Source organism: Chelmon rostratus, chromosome 14 (assembly GCF_017976325.1).
Source record: "Chelmon rostratus isolate fCheRos1 chromosome 14, fCheRos1.pri, whole genome shotgun sequence".
Lineage (NCBI taxonomy): Eukaryota > Metazoa > Chordata > Actinopteri > Chaetodontiformes > Chaetodontidae > Chelmon > Chelmon rostratus.
In genome coordinates, this window is record NC_055671.1 from 24122777 (window position 1) to 24148920 (window position 26144).

General features: G+C 41.7%; 2 protein-coding genes across 3 annotated transcripts; both read left to right on the forward strand.

Annotated features, from left to right (window-relative positions):
• Nucleotides 1-1119: 1119 nt before the first annotated feature.
• Nucleotides 1120-8046, forward strand: slc35f2 (solute carrier family 35 member F2). Its single transcript, XM_041952707.1, has 9 exons — nt 1120-1250; nt 1960-2065; nt 2458-2630; nt 3452-3579; nt 4705-4864; nt 6256-6415; nt 6627-6679; nt 6773-6927; nt 7249-8046. The coding sequence occupies exons 2-9, from the start codon at nt 1977-1979 to the stop codon at nt 7468-7470; spliced, it is 1140 nt and encodes a 379-aa protein (XP_041808641.1). The 5' UTR covers nt 1120-1250; nt 1960-1976; the 3' UTR covers nt 7471-8046.
• Nucleotides 8047-11082: 3036 nt separating this feature from the next.
• elmod1 (ELMO/CED-12 domain containing 1) lies at nt 11083-20594 on the forward strand. Of its 2 annotated transcripts, XM_041952637.1 has the most exons (11): nt 11083-11099; nt 14256-14401; nt 14659-14687; nt 14829-14926; nt 15145-15274; nt 16001-16134; nt 16392-16460; nt 18428-18448; nt 18685-18735; nt 20040-20173; nt 20419-20594. In XM_041952637.1, exons 1-11 carry the CDS (start codon nt 11083-11085, stop codon nt 20592-20594), a joined length of 1005 nt encoding a protein of 334 aa, XP_041808571.1. The 2 variants fall into 2 exon arrangements, with proteins under 2 accessions (XP_041808571.1, XP_041808572.1); XM_041952638.1 differs by lacking the exon at nt 18428-18448.
• The last annotated feature ends 5550 nt before the right edge of the window (nt 20595-26144 follow it).

The following is a 26144-nucleotide window of genomic DNA, read 5'->3' on the forward strand; positions in this document are numbered from 1 at the left end:
GTAGAAATTAAAAGCTACTAGAAGAGTCAGTAAAGGTGTTGAGACATATCCGCTTGTGTTGAAACAAAACGTTTTTTTATTTATTTAATAATTCTCATGGGCTGCACGGTGGCTCGGTGGTTAGCAGCGTCGCCTCATAGCTAGAAGATCCCCGGTTGGATCCTGCCTGGGGTCTTTCTGTGTGGAGTTTGCATGTTCTCCCTGTGCAGCGTGGGTTCTCACCGGGTTCTCCGGCTTCCTCCCACAGTCCAAAAACATGCTTAGGTTAATTGATAACTCTAAATTATAGGTATGTGAATTATAGGTGTGAATGAGCGTGTGATAGGTGTGATAGGTGTGAATGAGCGTGTGGTTGTTTGTCTGTATATGTAGCCCTGTGGTAGGCTGGCGACCTGCCCAGGGTGTCCCCTGCCTTCGCCCGAGAGACGGCTGGGATAGGCTCCAGCCCCCCCCGTGACCCTGCAAAGGATTCAGCGGTATATAGATAATGGATGGATGGAATAATTCTCATCATTAAGCCTCAAATTCATTATTAAGCCCTTTTTTAATTGGTGGTGAAGAAATACAAGGACTCTTTGCCTAAGTACAAGTATCAATATCACATTTTGAAAATACCCTATTACGTCTAAAAGTCTTGCATTCATACTTGTACTTAAAGAGTTAACAGCAAAATATACACAAATAATGAAAGTAATAGTACTCATTATGCTTGCTTTTGCATTAATGCATAAATAATAATGATCTGACGATATAATGTATAACAGTATTAGAGACAGGGGACATTTTCTGCATTAATTGCTTTTATTTTTAATACTTAAAGCACATTTTCCTCATTATACATACATATTTATTCAGTAACATTCTCTGTACAGGACTTTAGCTTGTACTACAGTATTTTTACGGTGTGGTATTAGTACTTGTACTCATGCGAAGGATCCTAGTATTTCTTCCACCACTGAACTGAACCTGTGGTGTCAATGTGCTCACGTCCCACCTGAGCTGGTGAGTAAAATCACCGATTCTCATCAGCACCGGACCAAGTTTGACTGCACGGTGCAGACGTCATTTCGCTTTGCTTTGACCAATCAGAGCACAGAAGGCGGTCCTAGCTAACACGAAGCTAGATTGATTCACTCAGGGTGGGAACTTGACCCGCGTGGATGGGAATTTGGCAAAAAGGAGCGATTTTGACTTAAAAAATCACCGCAGATGGTGGATTTCCCACACCTGCCATGACTGAAGAAGAAAACGTATGTATACACACATTAGTTGTAATTTATTAGAATCCAGCTTGTACTCCAGTTCGCTTTTATTTAGCTATTTGTACTTTAAGGAAGCACCGCTGAATGACGCGGTCACTCGCGTGCAGAAAGCGCTTCACGAAACTACGTTGAAAAAGTGACAGTTTAATATTGTTGTCGTTATTAACAGTTGTTCATACCTGTCTTGACATACTTAAACCCATATTGCGAATCATTAGCGGTCACTTTCAAATTCGGGATGTATCTAATGTCATAAGTATGGCTTATAGATGAACATTTTCAAAACGTGCCTGCGTGGTCGCCTTAAACGACCCCGCGCCAGTAAAGCTATGATGTGTGAGAATTAGGAAGTACAGTGCTGCAGGGTTAATGTTCGTCTCTGCCGAACTGACCACAAGAGCGAACAAGTTCGTTTGAGGTCTCGCATCGTGTAACCAGGTATGCGTTAGACTCCAGAAACACGGCAAAAGAAGTCCGATTTATGTTTTGGACTCATTATTCTGTCAACTGTCAGCGACGGCTATAATGGACCATAATTCCAGTGAGAATCAAGCTATGAGCCTCATCAGCAACATTCCTGTGGAGATTTAGCACCATGTTCTGCTTGAATAGTCTGATGAAGACAGTAAATGTGAAAGACACTAATTCTGGAATTTCTTCCCAAGGTTTTCAGCTGTAATTATTTCTTTCTTTCTAGGTTTAGCTCTCAAAGATATGGAGGGACGTGAAGAGGAGAGACTGTGTGGGAAGTGGAGGGTCACCTGTGGGTTATACAGTTACAACCTGAGGGACGTCTTTACATGGTGAGCGCTGATCCACCAGACAGTCAATCATTTAACGAAGACATTTTGAAATGTCACAGTAGAAATGGCACAGGTGTAAAAAATAAAATTAATTATGACTGAGTTTCATCAGTGATTCTGGAAACTTTCAACCAGAGAGGCAGGGAAACACTGTTTTTCAGCCTGGTGACTGTCTTTAAGGCAATGAACACTGATCGAAGTGTTTTGTGAAGGAAACTCATTTGGACTGCTTGTATTTGTGAATTTATCCTTTTGAGTCAGAGCTCACGATCACAGGTGAACACTGGAATGTAGATGGACCAGTAAGTCGAGGCTCGGCACCTTCAGAGAGCGAACAGGACTGTTGCGTTGCATTGTGATTGATGTTCATGATGTTCCTGCTCACTGTCCAGGCGTCTGCTGAAGACCATTCTCATGGGGCAGTTCTTGTCCATGCTGATCTGCGGGACAGCGGTGAGCTGTCAGTACTTGGCCGATGCCGGGGTGGAGACCCCCGTGCTGCAGAGTTTCCTCAACTACGCCCTGCTGCTGCTCGTCTACACGACCATCCTCAGCGCCCGCAAAGGTCAGGATTTCTGAACTTCCGCTCGTTCTCAATGAGTCCAAGGATGGTGATTAAAGCTTCTTTCAAATTTATGTTTAATCAGTTGCTCCAGGAATTCACTGTCTGTCAGTCAGAAGAACTGATGCTTGTTCAAATGCAAATCAGTCTTAACTGTGTAGTGAAGAGGACTCTGAAACTCCCTCTGAACCGCCTCTAATCTCACACCTGAAACTAGTCGGTTTATGGAGCTGTGATACCATATAGACTTGACTCAGGGATTATAACCTTTTCAACGTCCTGGCCTGACATCTGCACATCTGCACAAATGATTCAGAGCATCCCTCAGATCCTCATTCCTAAACTCAACCTTTAAGCTGTCTCCATTTTTTTTACAGCTCAGTGTATTAATTGATTTCTGGCCACTAGGGGCAGCAGAGGCAACCTGGAAGCATAACACTGACTTATCATCAACCTTCACCATTTAAACATCCAGCACATATGAAAAAAACCCCATAAACATTGAAATTGCTCCACTCTGTTCATCAGCTCGTAGCTAACTGTGTCTCTCTGCTGTTTGCTACTGAAACAAACAGATGAAATGAGCTGAAAGAAGCTATAAATCTCTGTAGAGCTGAGGGCAATAATTGTCAGTGGGATCATCGCTGAGAGCAACTCCATGCAAGTACGAGATAGTATAAAACACTGATTACAGCAGCTTCAAGTTTATGCCAGTATATGACAAAATACCACAAAAGCTGACACATATTTTAGTACATTTTACTTTAATAATTGAGAATTTTGTTCAATTTAGAATTTTGTCTGAACCTTGTGGCTTTCCACAGGTGAGAGGAACATCCTTCAGATTTTAAAAACCAAGTGGTGGAAGTACTTGGTGATGGGTGTGGCAGATGTGGAGGCAAACTATGCAGTTGTGAAGGCCTATCAGTTCACCAACCTGACGAGCATACAGGTAAGTCCTGACAGTGACCTGCTGAGCGAGGTGTTCCACGCTGTGCTACGTGAGCTGTATATGGTTTAAATCATTATCTTAACAAACATGAAATCCTTTCCAGTACCTCTTCATCATATCACAAAAATATAGAAAACCAAACAATCAACAAAATGAGGTAATGACACATTTTGTGAAATTGAGCGAGGGCCAGAATCTGACTGTTTTACACACATTTAATAAATTATTAGCGGAAGCAGCTGATAAGTCAGAAAATTCTGTCTTAACCCTAACCCTAACCCTTCTGTAACTATTTTAATAATAATATTTTAGTATTTTTTTTTTAACAAAAATGCCCCAAATTCACAGGTTTCACCCCCTCAAATGTGACTGTTGTATTTTTAGTCTCTGTGATACTGAACTGAATATGAAAAATAATTTTTGATGATCAATTGACTAATCAAGAAAATAATCAGCAGACTAATCAATATTGAATTTAATCTTTAATTGCAGCTCTTGTGTGAGTAAAAAGAAAAACAGTGATAAAGGTAACAAATGTGATCAGTTTTTGTGTTCAAAGCTACAGACACATTTCACTTTACACCATAACAGTATTAAGATTCAATGCTCAGCCGCAGACTGAAAAACTGATCTCTGCTCTGTTTTACTCACAGAAACATGTAAAACTTCTGAAGTTAATGGCTCAGAGTAAAGATTATTTTCATGGTCTGCTGGTTATTTTTCTCTATTAATCTATTAACTCCAATGAAAACAGTGAAGAATGTCTGTTACAGTCTCCTACAGCCTCTGGTGACATCTTTTTATGTCTTGTTTTGTCTCTAAATCCCAAAGATATTTAGTTTGTTATCTCTGAGCACAAAGACGAGCAGCAAATGGTCACGCTGGAGAAGCTGGAGCCAGTGGATCATCTGCATGTTTGCTCAAAAAGTGACTTAAATGATTAAATCGAATAGCCGCTGAGGGATTTGTTTGCTCTGTTGTCGAGGATTTGATGTTTATTGGAGACGACCTGATGGTAAATCCGTGGCGCCGTATCCGATCTCTCAGCAGTCCGGTGTTGTGACTCGAATGAGTGTCGTCAGTCAGTCGATGTTGATCCCAGTTTGTCGCTGTGTTGTGTTTCAGCTGCTGGACTGCTTTGTGATCCCAGTGCTGATGGTGCTTTCCTGGTTCTTCCTGAAGACTCGCTACAAGCTGGTCCACTTCATAGCCGTGGTGGTGTGTTTGTTGGGGGTGGGGGCCATGGTGGGAGCCGACGTTCTGGCTGGAAGAGCCCAGGGATCCAGTAAGGAAGCACTTTTTTTTTTCCTTTTTTGTTTGTCATTTCCTAAAAACGATGGTGGATGGATAAAGAGTAGGATGCTGCTGGAACAACTTTAGAACATTATTCATTGATTAGTGTGAAACTGGATCATATTTTATAGAGGAAGCACTGAAGTCCTCTAGCTGCTCAGTGTCAGCTCTGTACAAAGAGCTCTACTTGTTGCTAAAGTTAGTGCTAACTGCTGCTAACTAGCAGCCTCCAGGGGAAGTTTATGTCATTTCATACCATTTGCACAGCTTGAAATGGGTAATCTTGTTCCAGAGTGTGTGTTACTGTAAACACCATATATTATTGCACATTGCCCATGACAGCATCACTCAGCTCAGATTAATTACCAAAATATGAACTCAAGGAAGAATAAAAGAAAACAACTTAAAAAATGGCCCATTGATTTAAAAAAAAAAAAACTCTTAAGGTGGGAAAAGAAAACGGTGACAGACAGTGTTGTGCAGGTCGACAGTTCTATAAAATAGACACAGAATTAGCCAATTGTATGGCAAATTATAAATTAAAAACATTTGTTTCAAGAACGTAAAGCCAGTGCGTGATGCTGCAGTGGCTGCGCTGCAAGAGGAAAAACAATTTATAGCTCCTGTCGCACTATTTACATTAAATTGAATCAATAGCTTGATATACAATGGTAAACAACTTACAATAAAATCACTCCAGGTTCACTCTGAGTTCTCCCTGAGCTGCTAGAGTTTATGGGAACTTTAATCAAAGTTTACAGCACTGACTTGTTGAGTGGTATCTAAATAATGGAAAAAACTTGGTTTATTGTGTACTTCATAGCAAAAATGACAATAATATCTGTGGTAATCTTCCAGTTATATGTCAGGATGTCACTGCATTACTGATAAAATAGGATTTGAATTTTTGGAATTTATTATCAAGGTTACAAACATTTTATTGGCAAACAACAAAGTTCTTGGTTTTGTTCTCACAGGACAAAAACACGAGTCAGACTATCAGAAAGAATATAAACAAACCTCCAGAGCAGCCAAACTTAATTGGAAGAGAAAATGAAGCTGAACAGTAAAATTATGACTCAGACTCTCTGTTATAATCATCCATCAGGTGAGGGGTTCTCAGCAGCTCCCTTTTACCTTCAGAAGTGCTTTTAAAAGGTCTGTACCACATCCACAGATCTCAGCAGCTACTTCGATGAATACAGATCCTTTCATAACTGATTGAAATGATGGCTCGAACTGGAATTATCCTTTAAAAATATATCTGATACTTTGATCTTCTCTCCTGTCACTAAAGGATTTGCTCACAAGTCGCTGTATAAATGATTGATATGATCATCTCATGGAGCGCCTCTGTCTAACTGGCCTCTTTTCTCTGTGCAGAGAATGTCGATGTCGTGCTGGGAGATGGTTTGGTCCTGCTCAGTGCTGTCCTCTACGCTGTGTCCAATGTGTGCCAGGAGTACACGGTGAAGAACTTAAGCCGGGTCGAGTTCCTGGGCATGATGGGCCTCTTTGGGACCCTCATCAGTGGCTTACAGTTGTGGGTTACTGTTAGAATCCCTCACATTATAGTGTTTTTCTTAGTGTCACAATAGAAAGAAACAACATTTTGTTCTTGTCTATAAAGAGATGAAAACATTGATGGCTGCCAAAAGTCTTCATCATCCATGCTGCATCCACGCAGTACCTGTGTTTGAGGTTGTTTTTGCTTTAACTCCAGTGTTTCTTCTTTGTGTTGCTCGTCATTGCAGAGCTGCTCTGGAAACTCAAGCTGTAGCTGCAATAAAGTGGGACCTTCACATTTGTAAGTTAGCCTCCTCTCTCGTTAAATCAGAGTCCATGACGACGCCGATGTTGTGATGCTTTGACACATCTTTTGCTTCATCGTGTCCTGCAGCCGTGTGGTTTGCAGTCTACGTCCTGTTCATGTACACACTGTACAGCTGCATGCCGGTCGTGGTGAAGATGACCAGCGCGACTGCGGTCAACCTCTCGCTGCTCACCGCCGACCTCTTCAGCCTCTTCTGTGGCATCTTCCTCTTCCACCACACAGTGAGTGTCATTGAAAAGCATCATGGCGTCAGCAGCTGGCGCTTTAATGTTGCTGTCAGGTACTTATTCACTTTTGTTGCCTGGAAACAGTTTTAAGAGCCCTGTTTTAATGTCGCATGACGTTTGCCATTGAGGAAATATTCTTCTATTGTTCCTAGACAAAACTTCCATCTCATCTCCAGCAGCAGGAAGTGATATAATTGATATTTAATAAAGGTGCTGCAGCAGGAATCAATTAGTAGCTGTTATTTGATAAAGGTTGTCAGCATTCATTGTTAAATACCGTTTGTCTAATGTCTCCGTCTCCTGTCTCATCCTCAGTTTTCGACCCTGTACATCGTCTCGTTTGTCGTCATCACTTTGGGCTTTGTCATGTTCAACGCCGTTCCCACGTACTCTGCTTTACCGGAGTCTGGCTCCATTGAGGACGACCCCGCTGAAGTGTCAGCTGATCGCGTGGTTGAGAGCTCCTCAGACCACCTGCTGGCAGGTGACAGAGACACTCAGAAAAGTGAGACGCTCACCGCTGTGGCTGCACTGTGACTGAAACTGACTGAAGAGAGAGGCGGCCTCTCTGTTGTGAGAGAGGCTTCACGTTGCGACAGAAGTACACGTTTTCTTGTACTGTACTGCTACAAAGTTTGCTTGTTATGGACATTTTGCGTTTTCAGTGTCAAAGAACATGCATTTTTTCCAACTACGCCATTACATTACTTGTGGTGGGGATTTTTAAATTCTTTTCTATATTACGTCATTTTGTAGAGATATTTCTTTACTAACAGTGATCAATTATCATCTGTTACTGCACTTATAGTCAACGTGTTAAACACAAACAATGCACCAATATGACTGCTAACTACATAACTCAGTTACTTGACAATCCTTTCTCATTTTTAAATTAATATATTTGATATTTTACAAATACATTGCTGTTTTTTTAACCACTGTATTGTGTCATTGTTTTGATTTTGAACACAAGCCGTAAAGCTTTATTTTACTTTTGTTGCCTATGATGCTGTTACAAGTTTCAATTGATAATGTAAGAAATATACTGTAAATCATTCTTTACCCTGGATTGCTAAAAGTAAAGCATGTTAACATGCAGGAGGACCTTTACTTTTTTACTATTAAATTAATTTTTATATTCTCTTGGTTCTGTCATTTTTCAGTTACTTTACACTTTAAATGTGTCTGTTTGGTTATTTTACATAAGTGACAGTCTGTATCAGTACTGTATTACAGTACATTACAGCAGCATGTGTGTTCATGTGATGAGCTGAAAACATGACAGATGTTGTAATTTTATATTAAAGACAACAAAGTATATTTGGCTATTAAGTACATGCAGAACAAGAATCCTCCATAAATAATATTTCTACTTGGACAGTAGACAGTAACTCTACACCCATCTGACAGATATTTCTGTTAGTCATTAAGAAGATTGACAATTGGCGAGTTCATCATTTCAGGTTTCTCTCAACATCCTTCCTGTAACCTGTTTTATGAATCCTTGAGTGACCCAACTGTCCCAATTAGCTTGCTAGCTAGCTTGGTTAGTTAGAAATACTGAGGCTGAGTCTTTTCATGGAGTCGTTTCCATGGTTGTTATTTGGCACATAATTGGAACATGATGAAGGGTTCTTAGCTGTTCTACACATGTTCCCTCGTTCAAACAGAGGAGGGTTAATGTGTGTTAACAGAAAACTGAACCCTGCTAGCATACTGTTAGCCTCTTTCATGCAACGCTAATTACCTGCTGCCTAATCCCTTTTGTCTAAATAACACTTTATCCTTTCTTTTACCGCATGTTTCCTTAATTTACATCTTGTCACTGTCGTAAATTCTGGTACTTTGCTTTTCGGGAATGCGAATAATTGACGCAATCTTTAGTTGAAAAACCTAGGATAATAGCTAGCTGAGCGCGACCGCAAAATTCTACGAAGGAGCTGATTGGCTTGATGATTACCCATAATGCAATGCACGTCGAGCTCACTGAGGTGAGGTGAGGCAATGCTTAAAAACACGGGCGCTTGAAAAGAAAAGAAAAAGACAGTCTGTGCGTTTAAATATGGATTTAATCTGAATATAAAGTGTAAATATCTGAGAATAACGTAAAACCTGGACAGGAATTAAAATCAACAAGTCCTGCTGTAGTGAAATGAATGATCTACGTTTCAGGATCCGATTATTAGACACACAGATGTTTAATATAAATATTTCAATATTTTTCATCACAATTACAGCGTTACCTACATTGGTAGCAGTAAATCTCATAAAATAATTAGAAAAATACATTCGGTGGTTTGATGTTTACCTACTGCCTCAACCTCAGCTACGCTCGCCTCAGCCTCAGCCTCAGCAATGCTTGCCTCAGCCTTAAACTCAGCAACGCTCGCCTCAGCCTCAGCCTCAGCCTCAGCCTCAGCAACGCTCGCCTCAGCCTCAAACTCAGCAACGCTCGCCTCAGCCTCAAACTCAGCAACGCTCGCCTCAGCCTCAGCCTCAGCAACCCTCGCCTCAGCCTCAAACTCAGCCTCAGCCTCAGCAATGCTCGCCTCAGCCTCAGCAACCCTCGCCTCAGCCTCAGAAGCTACCTGACGGGCCTTCTCCTCCTCCCAGGCCTTTTTCTCCAGGATGAGTTTGTCCAGCTGATTCTGAAGCTCTTTGATTTCATTGTAGATCTTTAAACTTTGTTGCATGAGGAACTTATTCGTATTAACAAGCTCCTCATTTTGGCACTGAGTGGCTTCAAGTGCCCCTTGGAGTAACTCATACTCCTGCAGGGGTACAGTTTTCTCAAAAAACAACATGTCAAGTAAGTAAGTACTTCCTGCTGTGAGAATGTATGATCCCTCGAATGTGTAAAGGTGTATATTGACTCTGTTGTGTGCTCTAAACTAGCTTTGACAGAAGTTAGGAATGGTGACCTCTATATAACTCCTCCTCTTGACGTGAGCTGCGTCCTGCATTTGCCCGTTTTCATCTTTCTTTCCGCCTGTATCATCTAAACCAGGACTCACCAACTATATCTGTCAGAGGGCCACTTTTAAAACAAACACAGCTGAAACAAAGCCTCGATTGTGGGGCTGTCAGATCAATCACTGGCTTCAGCCATAGACATACAAACGTTTGTATGTCTATGATGTTTACAGCTTGTTGCGCTGCCCCCCAGTGGCCAGAAAGATTAATGCAGGTTAAAAGTGGTAGCTGTAATATATGTTTTACAGGCTCAGGAACGGCTAATGTCGACCCTGCAAACTGTTTACAGAAATGTCACATCTGAGACCACAGATCCAGTTCCCAGTAACAGCCAGCAGTATTTTAATGGTGCTGAGCAAGACACGTATCCTCTGGTTTCTTTGTCATTTTCAGTGTACAGGTAGAAATGCATGCAAATATATATATATCTATAAAAATATATATGTTAGATATGGTCCTTAGGGCACAATCTAACCATATAACCTGAGGGTGTTTTAAGGCTTTATCTGAAGAGAGTGGGAACCAGATGATCTGTGCATCGATCACAGTGCTGACTGTGATGTTTTGTATTCTGCGCTGCACTGCTGTGCTGTAGCTTTTAGGCTGAACCTCCTCAGCCTCAGTCAGGGACTGTCATCATGGAGGAGAAGCAGGCGACTGAAGCCGAGTGAAGAAGACAAGACCCTGCATCCAGACCCCGTCTGAGTTTGAGCCGTTATCATTTGAACCCGGTAAGACCACATGCTGTCTGTTATTTCATAGATTTTATTGCATGTCCTGCACGGCCGACGTTACGCGCATCGTCTGTTGCGACGGATTATGCAGAGTGTTTGTGCTAATCAGAGCGGAGACGATCGAGCTTTAATAACCTGCTTTTACCGGATTACGACCCTCCACAATGTGAAATAAACGTTCATAAGGCTTGAGAACAGGCTCCCGGCTGTGTCTCCGTGGCGTGTTACCGAGCAGAGACGCCGCACGGCGGGGCCGCCGCGGCAGGACCGCCCGCCGCAGGCTGGACGTTCAGCACCGCGGACAGCTCCGGGGCTGCGCGGCCTGAGCTGCCTGCTACCGGGGGCCTCATCCACACACATTCAAACACTCGTCTCATCTGTTCTCAGGCGATCCCTCTACAGAAAGCACACCGAAGGCCCCCGAGAGGAGACAGCCGACAAGATGAAGCATTTTCTGAGGTAAAGAGAGCCGCTACTGCAGGCCATGCAGGGCTGGAGTCATTTATTTTGTTAAAACGTGAAGGAATTCGTGCTAAACGTCTTCCAGGTTTATCTTACATCTCATGTGATGACTCGTTTATAGCAAATGCTGCTGACTGTGTTTTCCCAGTTCTCCCATTTGAGCTCTTTCCAATCGATTATGATATCGTGTGGCCAGTAAGTGGCTGTTGTGGGTGAACTGGTTTCAGTGGGAAAGAGGCCTCTTAATTATGGAGCACATGTAAACCAGGTGGTCTCTCCTAGTGTCTATTAATAGCCCTGTTGCTTTCTGTGTCTCACTTCACGTCCATAAAGTATTAACTGTAATTCCTGAAGTCATGATTGAAGAAGTGCAGCACAGCGTTTAACATGCAGGCAGCATCTTTATTAATGACTCTTGTTATTGGTTATACATAATTCTAATGACACTGATTTTTATTTAAATCCAAACTTGCACATAGACATGTATAAATAAGACATAAAAAGTCATTATGCACAATGTAATATGAATATAATACATATATGTATAAATCCTTTTGTTTCCTGCTATCCTAATTAAGAGACTAAATCTTTTCCAGCTGATGTTTTACTCCTTTTGCTTCTATCTCAAAGCTTTTTACGTCCGTTTGCTTTTAATGAACAGTGGAGTCCTGCAGAGGCTGCCAATTTTGTTTTTCACTGACAGCTGTGTTTGTCTAGTGATTATACTAATGTGCTAAAATTAACTGCTAATAGTTTACCGATGTAAAAATGATTCATGCGGCACCTTTAATAGATTTGTCTGATTGGAGTATTCAGATTAATTTAGCGGGGAGCTCCAGTGATTTACTAATAACGTCCGTACAGCTGGTGAACTTGCAAAAGGCGGATTAAGTAAACAGAAGGTGAAAATAAAAGCAGCAGAGTTGGAGATTTTGTTCCCATTATGTGTCAAACTACAAAAAGTTTGGAGTTTGGACCCACAATATGCAAACAGCAGCATCTTCTCATTACAGTCAGCCGCCCACTTCTTAGAAACGCCACACTTCCTGTTAGAAATTAGTGGTATTAAAGCCCAAACTGACATTTTCTGAGCACCTCGAGATGCAGAGGAGACGCTGGAGGATCGTCCCACACCTGCAGTAATTGTGAATAATCATGTTCCCACTTGTGTGACGTATTTCTGGTATTTCTTGTGGTGTCTGGATGTTCACATTGAATCCAGCACGTCATAAACTTCTCCATGTTGATTACTGTTGGTCCAAATTAAGCTTGTATGTGCATAACCACCAACAACTGGACTGATGCGCCAGCACACTGTACGTTAAACCCACAGCACTGTTAGGATGTAGTCTTGGTTGGAATCCTGATCCCGCTAAGAGTGTCCCACAATTCACCTCGGTCTACTGCACCACACGAACGAGAGACAGACAATAATCATCAGATGTTGAAGTTTAATAATCATGATTCAATTTGAATATTATTTTCACAGGCTGACGTGTAAAACATGTCAGAAACCTTTCAAAATAGTGTGACGTTATGTCTCTTTCATGCACAGTTTATTAGCAGAATGTCCATTTAAAACGAGGTTCACAGACGTGTGTTTGGTCTCAGTATAACATCTGGATCCTCCTTCCATCGGCCCGACTTTGTGCTCACTTCCCTGAAGGTTAAGAAAATGACAGAGTGCCTATATGAGCTGTTTAACATGCCAGTCTCACCCGCTGGCCTATCGAAGGAGGAATTAATCATTCAGGACTGGACTTACACCTCCTTTTTTTGTTGACATGTAAGACGATATTATGCTGTGATGGCTCAGCTTCAGGGGGATTTATTTCTGCCTGAGATGGTTGTAAACTCTATTCCACCAAGACAAACACAGAGGGAAGTGAGGCCCGGCTTGTGTGGCTCAAAGACGAGGGTTTGTAGGTTGTGTTTATGTATTTTTCTCAGCTTAATGCTAATGTTAGCCCAGATTAAAAAAAAAATGGTTGTGTCTAATTCTTTGTAAATTCCCACAAGTTTTCTGGCGTGTTGCACAAACCATGTTCTGTCCTGGATGTTTGGTGGTAAAGGGTCCTGAAATGAGATGCTGGAAGGTTTCACGTTAAAATAACATGAAATGTGTGCAGAGTGAAGCAGGCGAAGGCTGGAAATCATTCAGTCTCCACGGTTTCTTAATGGGTCAATGTGCATTTCCCAAGACACAAATCTCCATTTTCATTCTCAGTGTCACCTGTAAAAATAGCACGCTTTGATCTGCTGTAAGTCTAACTTACATCCCTGCTTCTTTTTTTCCTGTAACGTCAAGTCTTCATATTGTTTCTTCAGCTCGTTTCATCCTCTGTGTCTGGGTGCATTCATACAGTTTTATCTTCACAGTGATTATTAAGCCCATTTGACCTATTTTTATAGTACAAAATCGTTGGATATAAATATATAGGGGGTATAAACCCCCTAATATATACTGTGTGAAAGGTAGAATGCAAAGTATCAGAGCTGCAGCTAGCAACTACTTTCATTGTTGATTAATCTGGTGATTACTTTATGGATTAATTATTAGGTTTGTAAAATAAACACTCATCAAGAGCACAAGGTGACATCATTAAAAGTCTTCAAATGCTCAAAAGCCAAAAAAATATTCAGCTTATTATCATGTAAGATCTAGAAAAGCAGCAAATCCTCACATTAAATCTAATGTTTGGCATTTCTGCTTGAAAAAATACTTCATGATTCTACTATCAAAATAATTTCAAGTTGATTTTCTTTTGACTGACTAACCACCGCAGCTATATAATGTGTTGAAAATATGCTTTTGTATTGCAATGGGGGGTTAAAACCTTTAAAAGGTGCAGCGAGGACGTGGTCTCTGTGGACCAAATAAATCGTAGCGGCAGCAAGATGATTAACAAGACAGGAAATGGGTGGAAGAGCCATTCCTGCTGCACAAAATTTGTCTCAGCTTCTTCCTGAAATACTGGATATTTTTCAGGAATGTAAAAACTGTTCAGATGAAAGTCTGAGAAAAGAACATCAGTCTTCATGCAGCCAGTGAAGAGGAGACACTGCTTTGCTTTAAGCACTGTGAATCAGTTCTATACGTTCAGTGAAAAACGCCTGTCTTTGTAGCTGATCCCCGCCGTCTTCTCTCTCCAGAGTCGTGACCCAGTTCTTCGTGTTCCTCTACTGTAAATGTCTGTGGCGGGGCCTGAAGTTTGTCGTCAGGAAGTTTACAGGACGCTGCGAGCTGCAGCGAATCTGCTACAACAACAAGCACGGAGCCCGCAGGACCCTCAAGATAGGTAGGCCCAGACGCTGCCTGCCTGCCCGCTGTCCAGCATCCCTGAGTTTATTTAGTCCTTTTCTATTTGGTGTTCATATTTATTATCCTGCCTTTTACAGGAAGCTTAATAATGAGAGATTAGAGACTTTTCACAATTTAAACCCAACATATAAATGTCCATATCTGCCTTGAACCATGTTGAATGTAGATATTGATTATATGATTTTAATGCTCCTGTGTGCAGTTGTTTAATGCTTTGCAACCATTTCCTTCCAGAGTCATCTCTGAGGTACTCCAAGAATGAGGTACGGGTCTAAATCTGTGAATAAGATCAATATATGTCCAACATAACTTTTTCAGTCGTGCCGTTCAGTCTTATACACTGAAATCTGCTTACATACGTTCCCACTTTGTTTTCCTTTCTGCCGTCTTTGTGTCTTCTCTAGCTGCTGCAGTCTGCCCTCAGCGTCCATCCTGATAAAGTGGAGAAAACCATTGACGACATCATGGCCTTGAAGAAGATTAACCCCGACACCAACCCACAGTGAGACGCCACAGCTCATGTCACATTTGTGTTATTTTATCACTTATTGTAGGGTGTTGTTGTAAATTAGAGGTTATCACACTTTGAATCCCCTGACTAGCTGTGAAAGTGAGTAAGTAACACATACGTCCTCCTCAGCGAGGAACAACAGACCGTCTGCAGTAATAGCTCTGAACTCCCTGCCACAGACAGCCCTTCCTCTCCCCATGTGTCCCCAGGCTGGGCATCTCTCTTCAGGCCAGCCTGCTGCAGATTGTGGGCTACAGGAGCCTGGTGGCTGAGGTGGAGAAGCTGCGCAGGGAGCTGTACGACTGTGAAAACCCGGAGCACGAAGACAAGCTGATGAAGGCACTTTCAACCATTTAGCCTCAACTTTTAGCTAACTGTTTCAGCTGTTTACCTGTAGCTAACTGTTTCAGCTGTTTACCTGTAGCTAACTGTTTCAGCGGTTCACCTGTAGCTAACTGTTTCAGCGGTTTACCTGTAGCTAACTGTATCAGCGGTTTACCTGTAGCTAGCTGTTAGCTACTTTTAGATAAGTAGGATTATGTCAACTGTTCATTAATTTTAGCTAACCTACTTACTTACCTTTTGCTGTGTTTCAACTATTCAATACTTAGCTTGCTAATAGCTTGCTATTTCAGCTATTAAGCTATTATTTTTTGCTAACTTACCTATTTAAAGTGCTCATATCTAGTGATTTCAACCATTCATCCATTACTTTTAGCTATGCTAACTCTTCAGCCATTCATTTTAGCAATCGCTTTCAACTATTTATCCATTACTTATAGCTAATTATTTTAGCCATTGGCAATTCCACTGTTAGCTCCTTTTTATGTCAGCTGTTTATCCTATAATTGTAATGTTAGCTAGCCATTTAAACTGTTTATGCATAGTTTTAGCAAATTAGCGTGTATCTATTTCTTTTATTTTAGCTGACTATTTCAACTCTTTAATCATTATTTTTAGCTGTTGCAGCAATTTATCCGCTGCTGGCTGTCATATTTAAAGGACACACATGTGAGTGATGGGCTTATTGATATGAGTATATTTGTGTGTGCGCGTGTGTTGTAGCTATGGAAGGAGCTGCGTCCTGACACGCCTCTCACCGGCCGCATCTCTAAACAGTGGTGTGAGATTGGTTTCCAAGGCAGCGATCCTAAGACTGATTTCAGAGGCATGGGCCTGCTGGGCCTGCACAACCTGCTGTAAGATCCCACTTTCTGTAAAACACTGATCTCTCAACAGTCAGACGATGTTAAACTTTGCTTACATCTTAAACACGGATATCTCTTATATAATGGGATATAAGAGATATTAGTGTTTATGTTTGGACTTTTACATATGCAAGTCCTTTGGGGGAATTGCAAATCATTAAGCTACCTTAAAACTAAATTTAATAATGGATCATTCATTATCTACATTATGCACAGGTTAAGGGCTAAGTGCGATTGTCTCTTTGCAGGTATTTCGCAGAACACGACAAGGCTACTGCTCTGCAGATGCTCCACGACTCCCTGCAACCGAAGCACAAGTATGGCAGCCATGTTTTTCTCAACTTTTACTAAAGCATAATAAAATTAACGGAATACACCAAGTGTTTTGGTAGATTGGTGTACTCTTAGGAGATCACCACCTGTAGGGTAACAGGATCCAAAACTGAAGAAATGTGAGTTTTTAGCAGATGTAAAGCTACTTGATAAAACCAGCAAATGCACCTGTCAGCTCAAGGTTCAAGGACACATTTATTCATCCAAAATCATGGAAATCATAGTGCTCCCATTCTAAGGTGCTGTAAATTAGTGAAGTGGTCCATGTCCAAAAATGTCCAAAAAAGAAACTACAGTATAAAGGATATTTTGTTTACACATCCAGCAGTTATAGACACAACATTATTATCCTTTTGGAGTCATGTTTGTGGCCACCTGGTATATGTTAGTCCAGTATTTGCTCTCCTTTAATGCTGTTCTTGGTCTTTACTGGCTCCTGAGGAAAATATCTGCTCTTCAGCTGCTAAATGCTGCACTATGTTCACCAGCTGATCTCTAGCTGTGTCTGCTGGTGATGAGCAGGTAGTGTTCAGCTGCCTGACGTAACTGATGTAAAACGGTGAAGTTGTGGGCCAGAAAACCAAAACAATGAGCTGGAAGATGCTAAAACGCTCTGTAAGGCTGAGGGGAGCTGCAGAGTCATTTTTACGTCTTTTAGCTCATTAATTTTGACTCACAATTGTTCTGATGCATCAGCATCATTTCCAGCTCACTGCGCACTACCTGCCAGCACCAACCAGCATGCACATAAAGTTAGCTGGTGACTGTAGTGTAGAACAGGTTGAAGCAGGAGTTGGTGGAGACCAAAATAGAGCTAAAAGTGGAGTGAATGTTGGCCTTACATCCATCAGGTTGGCAGAACCACGACTCCAAGCGAATGCTCATGTTGCTCAGTGGCTATAATCTGAGTATAATCTTAGTTACTCAACAGTGTCTTTCTACCAGACACCTGGTGTATCCCTTCACCTGTTAGCTGCACTCAGTTATTCATACTCTGCGTGATTATATTCATTCCTACAGCTCGATGTCATTCACTGCCTCATCTGTTCTTGACTGCTGCTGCTTGTATTGTTTGTCATCGGCATCTCAGTGAGCTGTCCCATTTCACAAATGAAGATTCACCTTCTTTTCTCCTCCACCTCCACCTTTTCCGCCCATGCCTCCCTCTCTGACTCTCACATGCACTGTAGGAGCACACACAGAAAGCCAAGGTACCTGATTTCACTTTCATTCTTTTTCACTGCATTCATAGCTTTCTCTTTTGGGTTGATGTTTCACCTGCAGGCGTTGTTTCACGCATCTAAAGCTGCTCGAAGCACAGTTTAGCCATATATAAACATGGTACAGGCCTGAAACAGGGAGGAATATTCCAGTCTCATTAGCAGAGACAGCACTGTGTCAATTACTGATCATCTTAAAAATTAAGATATCCATTTTTAAAGGTTTACATCTACAGTAGCAGCAAATGGACTCATCTTTATTGGACATCTGCAAAAGCTAAAAATATTACATTATTTGATTGGTTCAACCCTTTTTCATTAGTTTGAATGAAGCTCTGAAAGAAACAAAGTTAACAAACAAAACATTTCCTAATAATTTAGATAATCTGTATACAGACTCATGCTTAAAAGTCACAATAAACTCTTGTTAGCTTAAATTCCTTCTAATTATCTGCACTTATTATTCAGCTCAAGTATATTTTTATATCAAAATCCTTTTGATGTAAATTAATTGAGATGTGAACGAAAGAATTGTTTAAACTTTGATCAGTTGTGACTAATCTCTTAATATTCTTGACTTGAATTAAGGCCCTCGGTGCTATAAAACATTCAGTAGAGAGCAGAACTATTAGAAATAGATTATTGTCTAGATTCCTGGTGGTTACTGCAGATAATAATAAAACATCACTCCGTGCAGACAGATTCTGTTCAAATGCATGAACACACAAAAGTCACATCACAGAATATCTGAGGTCCAAATAAAGGCAGAACTCAGGTGGTCATGTGACATGTTGATGCTTTAGAGCAGTCTGCTGCAGTCTCACAGTCCCACCGTGATGAGCCAGTCAGTTTAATAATCGACCTTATAAATGTTATTTCACTGAGACTGGATGATTTCGCTCTAGGTTTTGTTTTTATCCACATTGTGGTGCACTCGCTGTTCTTTCACATGCTGACAGTGCGTGACTCAAGTGTGTGTCCTTCACAGTGAGATAAACAAGCCTGAATGGGAACAGAAGAACCTCGACAAAGCTATCGGGTAAGTGTGTGCACATGTTCTGCATGAAGGCAAGCACGTGTGTGTGGAGGAGGAAGAAATGGGCTACCGCTGCTGCGGCTGTGTGAGGTTTGGCCTCAATACGGAGTGTGATGCTGTGTGATGTGGCTGTCGAGTGTGTGTAATATATGCATAAAGGAAAGGTTGTGTGTGTGTTAATAGGCAGGAAGTCTGCTGCTGCGTTCTTCTGCCTCCAGCCTCCGTCTGATCTCTATAAACAGAAATCTGTTTATGAGTGAAGGATCTGTAGGAAAGAGGGGAGATTTGGGGATTGGAGGCGCTCTGGTTTCCCTTTGTAGTACGAGTAGTACTGACCAATCGTGTTTGAGCAGGCCTTGGTTGCACACAGGTAAACAGCCAGTGTGGTGAGCAAAAGAAGATGCTAATCAGGCATGTCAAACTGATTCCATAAAGGGCCGTGTGGCTGCAGGTTTTCATTCCAACCAAGGAGGAGCACACCAGGCTGGAATCAATTAATCAGCTGATCTCGGTCTTCAGCTGATAACTAAGTGATTCCTTGATGTTGATTGGTTGGCCTGGTGTGCTTCTCCTTGGTTGGAACTAAAACCTGCAGCCACACGGCCCTATATGGAATCAGTTTGACATATGTGTGCTAAATCATCATGCAAGCAAGTCATTTCCTGTCCCGACGAGTCTGACCACTGCACGGCGTCGATGGTAAAGGGACAGTTCATGTTCGGTTTACAACGCCCTCCTCTCACTTCACCACGTCCGACACGTTTGGACCACGTGGACTTTGCTATGAAGTGACAGTCGGGAGGTTTTTAACACGAAATGATGGACGAGCCTGCACAAAAAAGTTGCTGCTGGGACACAAAGTTTGGATGCAAATTTACATTAAGGATATTAATTATTATCTGTTTTGAGAATTAGATTTTTTTTATTAGGGTAGATTTTTTTTACTGATTTTAACACCTTTAGCTTTTATTCCAGCATCTTCTTTAGCATTTGTTTCATTCTTTTATCAAAAAAGATTTTCCATATTTTAAGACAAGTTAACATCCAGTTGCTGATGGAGGTTGAAACGTTTGTGTGGTTTTAACAAACTTTAACAATGACTCACTCATTAGCATACAGCATCAGCAGAAACTTGCCTCCATCGAACCTGGTTTGCTTCCAGAAGTTCACATCTGTAACGTTCACCAACGGTCTCCTCTGAAGACGTGTTTCCAGCGTTTCATCTGTCGCCTGAATACATCGTGTGAGAAAACAAACAAACAAGAAGCAGCTTCCTCCAAACTAACCTCTGTGCTTTCACCATCCAGTTATTCTTTTGCCATCGTGGGCATCAACATCACAGACCTGGCCTACTCGCTGTTGGTGAGTGGAGCCCTGAAGACCCACCTGTACAACGTGGCCCCGGAGATGCCCAGCCTGCTGCACTTCCAGCAGACCTTCTGTGAGTCCGGCTGATTGGGATGTGTTTATATTATATATTTTTCTATTTTACGGCAAACTCAGATATTAATCAGGATTCATCATTTATTGCAAATATTGGCCTGTTTTGGTTAAACTGTGATGTCCCCCATTAAAGTGAGTCACACCGTTCACCCACAAGTAATCAAGTGATCCACTGTTAACATAAAAATAATAATTATGCTCATGTTGAAGAACATAAGCTTGAAGAACTTTTCTTCTTGGCAGGTTACCTGATGCAGGAGTTTCACCGTTTCTGGATCGAGGAGGATCCCAGTGACATCATGGAGTTCAACCGGGTCCGCTCCAAGTTCCACCGGAGGATCCTGCGACAGCTGAAGAACCCGGACATGGCTCTGTGCCCCCACTTCTCCGCCTCCGACCTCCACCTGGTCAACCTCTAAACACACAGCCCTGACCCGTGACCCTCCCCTCGGCCCTCACTGAGCCCCCCCACATCCTCACAGAGGTCTCCCCTGGATGTCCGGTAGGCCAAATGAAAATCAGAAATCAGACCTGGGGAGACTCTCTCCCTTCCCTGCTCAGCCCACCTCGTCCCAGCTAACGTCATGTCGCGTCACTGCCAAAAGCTCAGTCAACCACCACACACACACACACACACACACACACACACTCACACACACGCACACACACTGCCTCTACGCCCTCACTGCAGCGTTAGACCACCAGCATCAGAGACGACCATAGCGATTGTAGCTGTGCATGAGGAGGCTGCACCACACCGTCACGACTCATCGTTATCTGTTGCTTTAATGATTCACGACGATTGTATCACAGCCGTTACGCCTCAGTTATGGACCCTGTGCTTGTTCTCATAACAAACCAAATTTACTTTCTCAGCCAAAAACCCCTCTCAGATTGCAGCGTCGCGCTCGTCGGTCGGCAGTTAGCCCGACAGGCGTCAAAAACAATATTTTGTATTGAAATGAAGAGCTATAGATACACAATATAAGTTGAAATGATTTGTTGGAGCATAAAAAGTGCTGCTCATCTCTTAGCTTTGTCTGTATTAGCTAACTGAAATAGATTGTACTGTAACTCTTTCTGTCAACGTGAAGATTTCTCATTGCCAAAATATCGAATGTGGAGACTTTTCACTCACAGCAGCAGTTTGTTTCTCGTGAGCTCAAACGTAAGTTTTGTAAACCTGCTAAATGATGTTCATAAACATATATAAGACACTCATGTTGAAGGTGTAGCGTTACGCAGCACTGTTGCCAGTTTGGACACTAAAAGAGCTCCAGCTGTTTTATTTCCACACATGTTTACGTCCAGATGAATGAAGAGATATTTTCTGAATATTGTTTTTCAGGTTTGCGACAGTTTTTGCCTTTGATTTGACCCCATGCAGAGATTCTGTTCTGAATGTTCTTCACACGCTCACATTCACGATTGTTTGACTCTCTTTTAATTCATTGAATGTGACGCTGTGTCCACTGTCGTATCAGCCAAAGCAATAATTTACATCCATTGCACACACATTTGTTTTAATGTATTGATTTGCACCGTGCGTGCCTGCGTTTTGCTTTACTGTCTGACTCAGAGCTGGAATGCCAATCGGTTCACAGCTGCTCCATGTGCCGTTGAATGGAGGTAAAATGAAGTTTAATCACTGGAAACAAATGTTTTGCAGCCGCTGTGCTGCTTTTTACAACGTCCAAGTCTGAAATCTGCTGAATTTCTTTATGGGAACTAAAGCCAAAGACGTGGCAGACTGCAGGATGTGACGGGAGGCAGTGGAGTTCATGGTGAATGTAGTCTAAATGCTACTGAGCCTGAATGTGGTCTGACCTTAACATGCTGCACACAGCAGCTTTAAGAATGATCTGTTAATGTCTCTCTCCAACAGCGACAGCCAGAGAAATAAGACATTAAATGTCGAGTCCATAGAGAATGAATGAAGAGTTCAATACTAACACAGAGAGCTGAGAGTAAAATGTGAAGTGCTGCAGATGGAAGCGTTGACCAGCCAGTCGATGCAGCAGCTGCAGAGCCGTCACACACAAGCTCAGTTATCAAAACGACTTTTTATTAACACGGTTTTCCTCGACGTCGCTGTCTGCTCCCTGCTGTGGACTGCGTGAATATTCAGCAATTCAGTTTCTTTATTTTACTCGGAAAGCCTCACTGAGCTTAGACAAGCAGCGACATCAGTGAGTTACACACAAAGATAAAAAACGCTAAATCAGAAAATCTGAATGAAACAAAAATACTGTTTCAATCAATTTAAAGTAAAAACTGAAAACGCTGCACTCGAGTGTTTAGTGTTTGTGCTCAGTGAAAGATGCTGCATGTGTAGAAGCATTAGAAGGTTTTAGTCATCTCTCTGTGTAGAAGCAGGAATTCACAGGACTCAACACATGCTCCTGGAATATAGAAGCATGAAGAGAAGCAACGTCCTGAGCAGCTGCAACAATTTTGATAATCGATTAATCGGTTTGAGTAATTTTTTAATTGCAGCTCCTTAAATGCAAATATTTTCTGGTTTCTTTGCTCCTCTGTGACAGTAAACTGAATATTTTCAGACATTTTACGGACCGAACGACTAATCCAGAAAACAATCGACAGGTTAAATGTCTCGTGACTCTTCATCATCACTAATGTATGACCAGTAAGGAAAGATTAGATTAGAGGAAAGTCTGAACCCCCCCAGCTGGGAGCCATTGCAGTAAATGACTCTCCATTCAACAACACACTCAGCATCCACTTCATCGTCTCTGCAGCATCATTTCGATTGTTATCTCAGCTCTGAGTCGTACTTTTAGTTTTCCCTCAAAGACAAACCAACAAAAAGCCCAAATGTGACTCACGGCCTCGTTCGTTCTTCGCCGCAGTGCTGCTCCACGTGACCATGCGACCGCCGTGTTTAACATTTATGAGCGTCCACGTCACGCGTGGCGCTGACAGCTCCGACAGACGTTCTCGGCACAGAACTGGAAATGTAGGATATTATTTTCGGGCCATGCGTGCACTGTTGATTGTGTTTTAATAGTACTGAATATCTTTGTCCCATTGAAGTGATGCTCTCTGTCAGTATTATGCAGCTGTTAACTTCAGTGAATGTCGGCGCTGGTTCCATTTCCTGCTTGCTTTTGTTTTGCTTTGCTCTGTTCAGCTTTGCACTACTGTAAAAATAAAAATGCAGTTTCCTTTATGATGATAAATCAGTAATTTGTGGTATTAGGAGTATAAGGGCCAATGTGTCCCACGATACTGTAGATGACGTTAAGTACACGCTGCTGTATATTCTGCTTTGAAACGATGACACCACACAATCTGCATGAGGATATTTTCACTGTCACTGATATCATTCTGTATTCTTCACTAAGGCCTAAAGAGCTTCTAGATATTGTAACTGTGTGCTTCATTTGTCTGTGCTGTACTTTTTGAGACCACAATAAAGATTAAATGTCAGTTAAAAGTACAGGTGACTGTGTTTATTCACGTATTCACCCACACCTGAGCTCCCAGGAGCTCCTCGCTGTGGTGTCTCTGCACTGCCTGCACACACACACGGTGGCTGTTACTGTGAAGTTAGTGATCAGCAAATGTACTTAAAGTACTGCTCATTATGCAGAAAGTGTTTTTTAATTATAGTTTATCATATTGTTCTGTCAGAGCATTTTAATCTTGGAGTTTGCAAACATGGAGTCGACTTAAGATGTTTTTTTAAATGTGAAATCTTAAACTGAAACGTATGCAGAAACTATTAATGTCAAATAAATGTAGTGGAGTAAAAAGTACGATATTTCCTTCTGAAAATAAAAGTTTAAAGCAATATAACATGGAAATACTCAAGTAAAAGTAGTACAAGTATTTCAAATTTAGTAGTTTGTTTCCTACACTGCTGTGAAGTCTTTTGCTGTCGGTAAATGAGCATTAAACTGATATTTAAAGCAGCTAAAATCAGTGTTTTTGTATTAAAAATGATGGATCACATGATCATGTGTTGATTGACAGATTCACCTGACGACTCTCTGTCAATCAGCTGTCAATCAGCTTCCATCAGCATCTTTTAACTCAGCACTTTGGTCGTTTGCTCTGTCACTGCACTGCCTTTAGCAGCTACGACAGAGCTAAAAGGAGGGTGAATACTGGACCAGCCTTCATCAGTGATGATGTTGCTCTGTGGCTGCTGGACGAACAGGTGACAGGTTTGTCCAATCAGCTTGATGATATGCTGGTGTTGTGTTCACAGCTTGTTCTGTTGCCTCCAAGGTTTGATTATGTGAAAATATTGTAATTTAAAGCAGCATAAATTGTTTTGTTTTTGTTGGGATGTTTGGCTAACATCAGCGACCACATACACACTTATCAGGTTTTTTTTACATGATTAGTCCATTTTTCTCTTCTTTTGTTTCTGCCATGTCTTGAGAAAAGTGTGTAGTTATTTAGCTGCTAAATGCTCCACTTTCACTCCACCGTGCAGCTACTTGCTGCCTCTTGGTGCAGGCAGGTAGTGAACAGCTGCTGGTTGTTAGAGAGGAAAATACTTCCTGCTTCAGCAGGAAACAAAGACAAAATCACAACATGACCTAAAAGAAGCTACAAATCTCTGCTGAGCTGAGAGGGACAAGTCTTCTGATCAGGTAATATTGATTAGTGCAGGTCAATAAGAGCAGGTTTGGACTATTTTGCACCTTCAGATCAGATTCTGAGCTTATTTAACATTTATTTTGGTGAAGGTGCAGTAAATCCCCCCCCCACCCCCACACAGCACTTTAATTTAAACCTGTGGAGAATGCTGCTGTAGCTGCAGTGAACAGCAGAGGGCAGTACGCTCACACATCATCAGAGGCTGAACTGACAGAGAGGCAGAGTGGAGGCTGCAAATACATGAAGAAGAGTAAAAATGTTGATGTCTGAGAGGAGGAATGTGAATGTTTCCAGACGAGCTCACGGGTGGTTGTTATGGTCTGTTTCATCACGCGATGAGCTGTGAAAGCTGTTCACAGCTGGATCAGCTGGAAAAGCATCGTCACAAAGCTGAAAACAGGCTGTTTTTCTGAGATACGAGGTTCTCACAGGACAGCCAGGGTCCAAACACATGATGATCTTATCGAATATGATGCATCGCTGTAGATTAAACCAGCCAACAGGATATAAAGTTGTTCAAATGAGCTCAACCTGAAACATCTACAGCAATAAAATGCAGCAGGAATATTAATCCTCAAACATCAGATATGACAGAGAAACACTGAACACACAGGAACATTTCACTGCTACAGCAACACTTTTACTTCTCTTTTACTTGTTGAATCATCTTATTCCATTCAGACTGACAGTATCATTTACTGTGTGGACTTCATGTTTGCACTGAATGAAAATATTCCAGGTATGTTGTGCATCATTTCATGCACACGACCCCAAACGTCAGCCTTGAATATTTGGTATCTTTGGAAACGGAGGACTTTAAATAAAGTTCTGTGGTTCTGAACAACTGCACCAGAAGGTTTGAGTCTTATGTTTCTACTTAATATATTGCACTGCTAACAGGATGTGCTGGTGCTGAGCGCAAGTAAAGCAATTGTTCTTTATTAGGCTTCAAAATATTAACAACATTTTTTTTAATATACTTCTTTCTTTTTTGTCTTACTGGGCCGTTCACGCTGTACTTTTGTCCTCAGGGATGTCAAAAAGCCCTCAGAGCTGACAGTTAGGTTAGCAGGCTTGTTAGCTCAGCTGCTAATGAGATATATAAATTAACACAACTTATTCAAAACTATTCCCATTTGGAAAAGTTGATGGAGCCACTAAACAAGCTACAAGGTCAGAGGTCAGGACAAACGACGTTCAGCTCAGCTCAGAGACTCGTCCTCATTGGCTGACGTTCATGTTCATGAGGTTGACAGCTGATCAGCTGCTCGGTGATTTCCTGTCATAGTTTTGTTTATAAGATTCACATTTTAATACTCATCAAGCGGTTCAGTGAG

What these genes read in the sequence shown, in the direction of transcription:
- slc35f2 (XM_041952707.1), top strand. Translation starts at nt 1,977, where the DNA reads ATGGAGGGACGTGAAGAGGAGAGACTGTGTGGGAAGTGGAGGGTCACC. An exon ending in TGGAAGAGCCCAGGGATCCA is followed by an intron (nt 4,865 to 6,255) that starts GTAAGGAAGCAC and finishes TTCTCTGTGCAG; the next exon opens with AGAATGTCGATGTCGTGCTG. An exon ending in AAAGTGGGACCTTCACATTT is followed by an intron (nt 6,680 to 6,772) that starts GTAAGTTAGCCT and finishes CGTGTCCTGCAG; the next exon opens with CCGTGTGGTTTGCAGTCTAC.
- elmod1 (XM_041952637.1), top strand. An exon ending in ACGAAGACAAGCTGATGAAG is followed by an intron (nt 15,275 to 16,000) that starts GCACTTTCAACC and finishes CGTGTGTTGTAG; the next exon opens with CTATGGAAGGAGCTGCGTCC. An exon ending in TCCCTGCAACCGAAGCACAA is followed by an intron (nt 16,461 to 18,427) that starts GTATGGCAGCCA and finishes AACACACAAAAG; the next exon opens with TCACATCACAGAATATCTGA.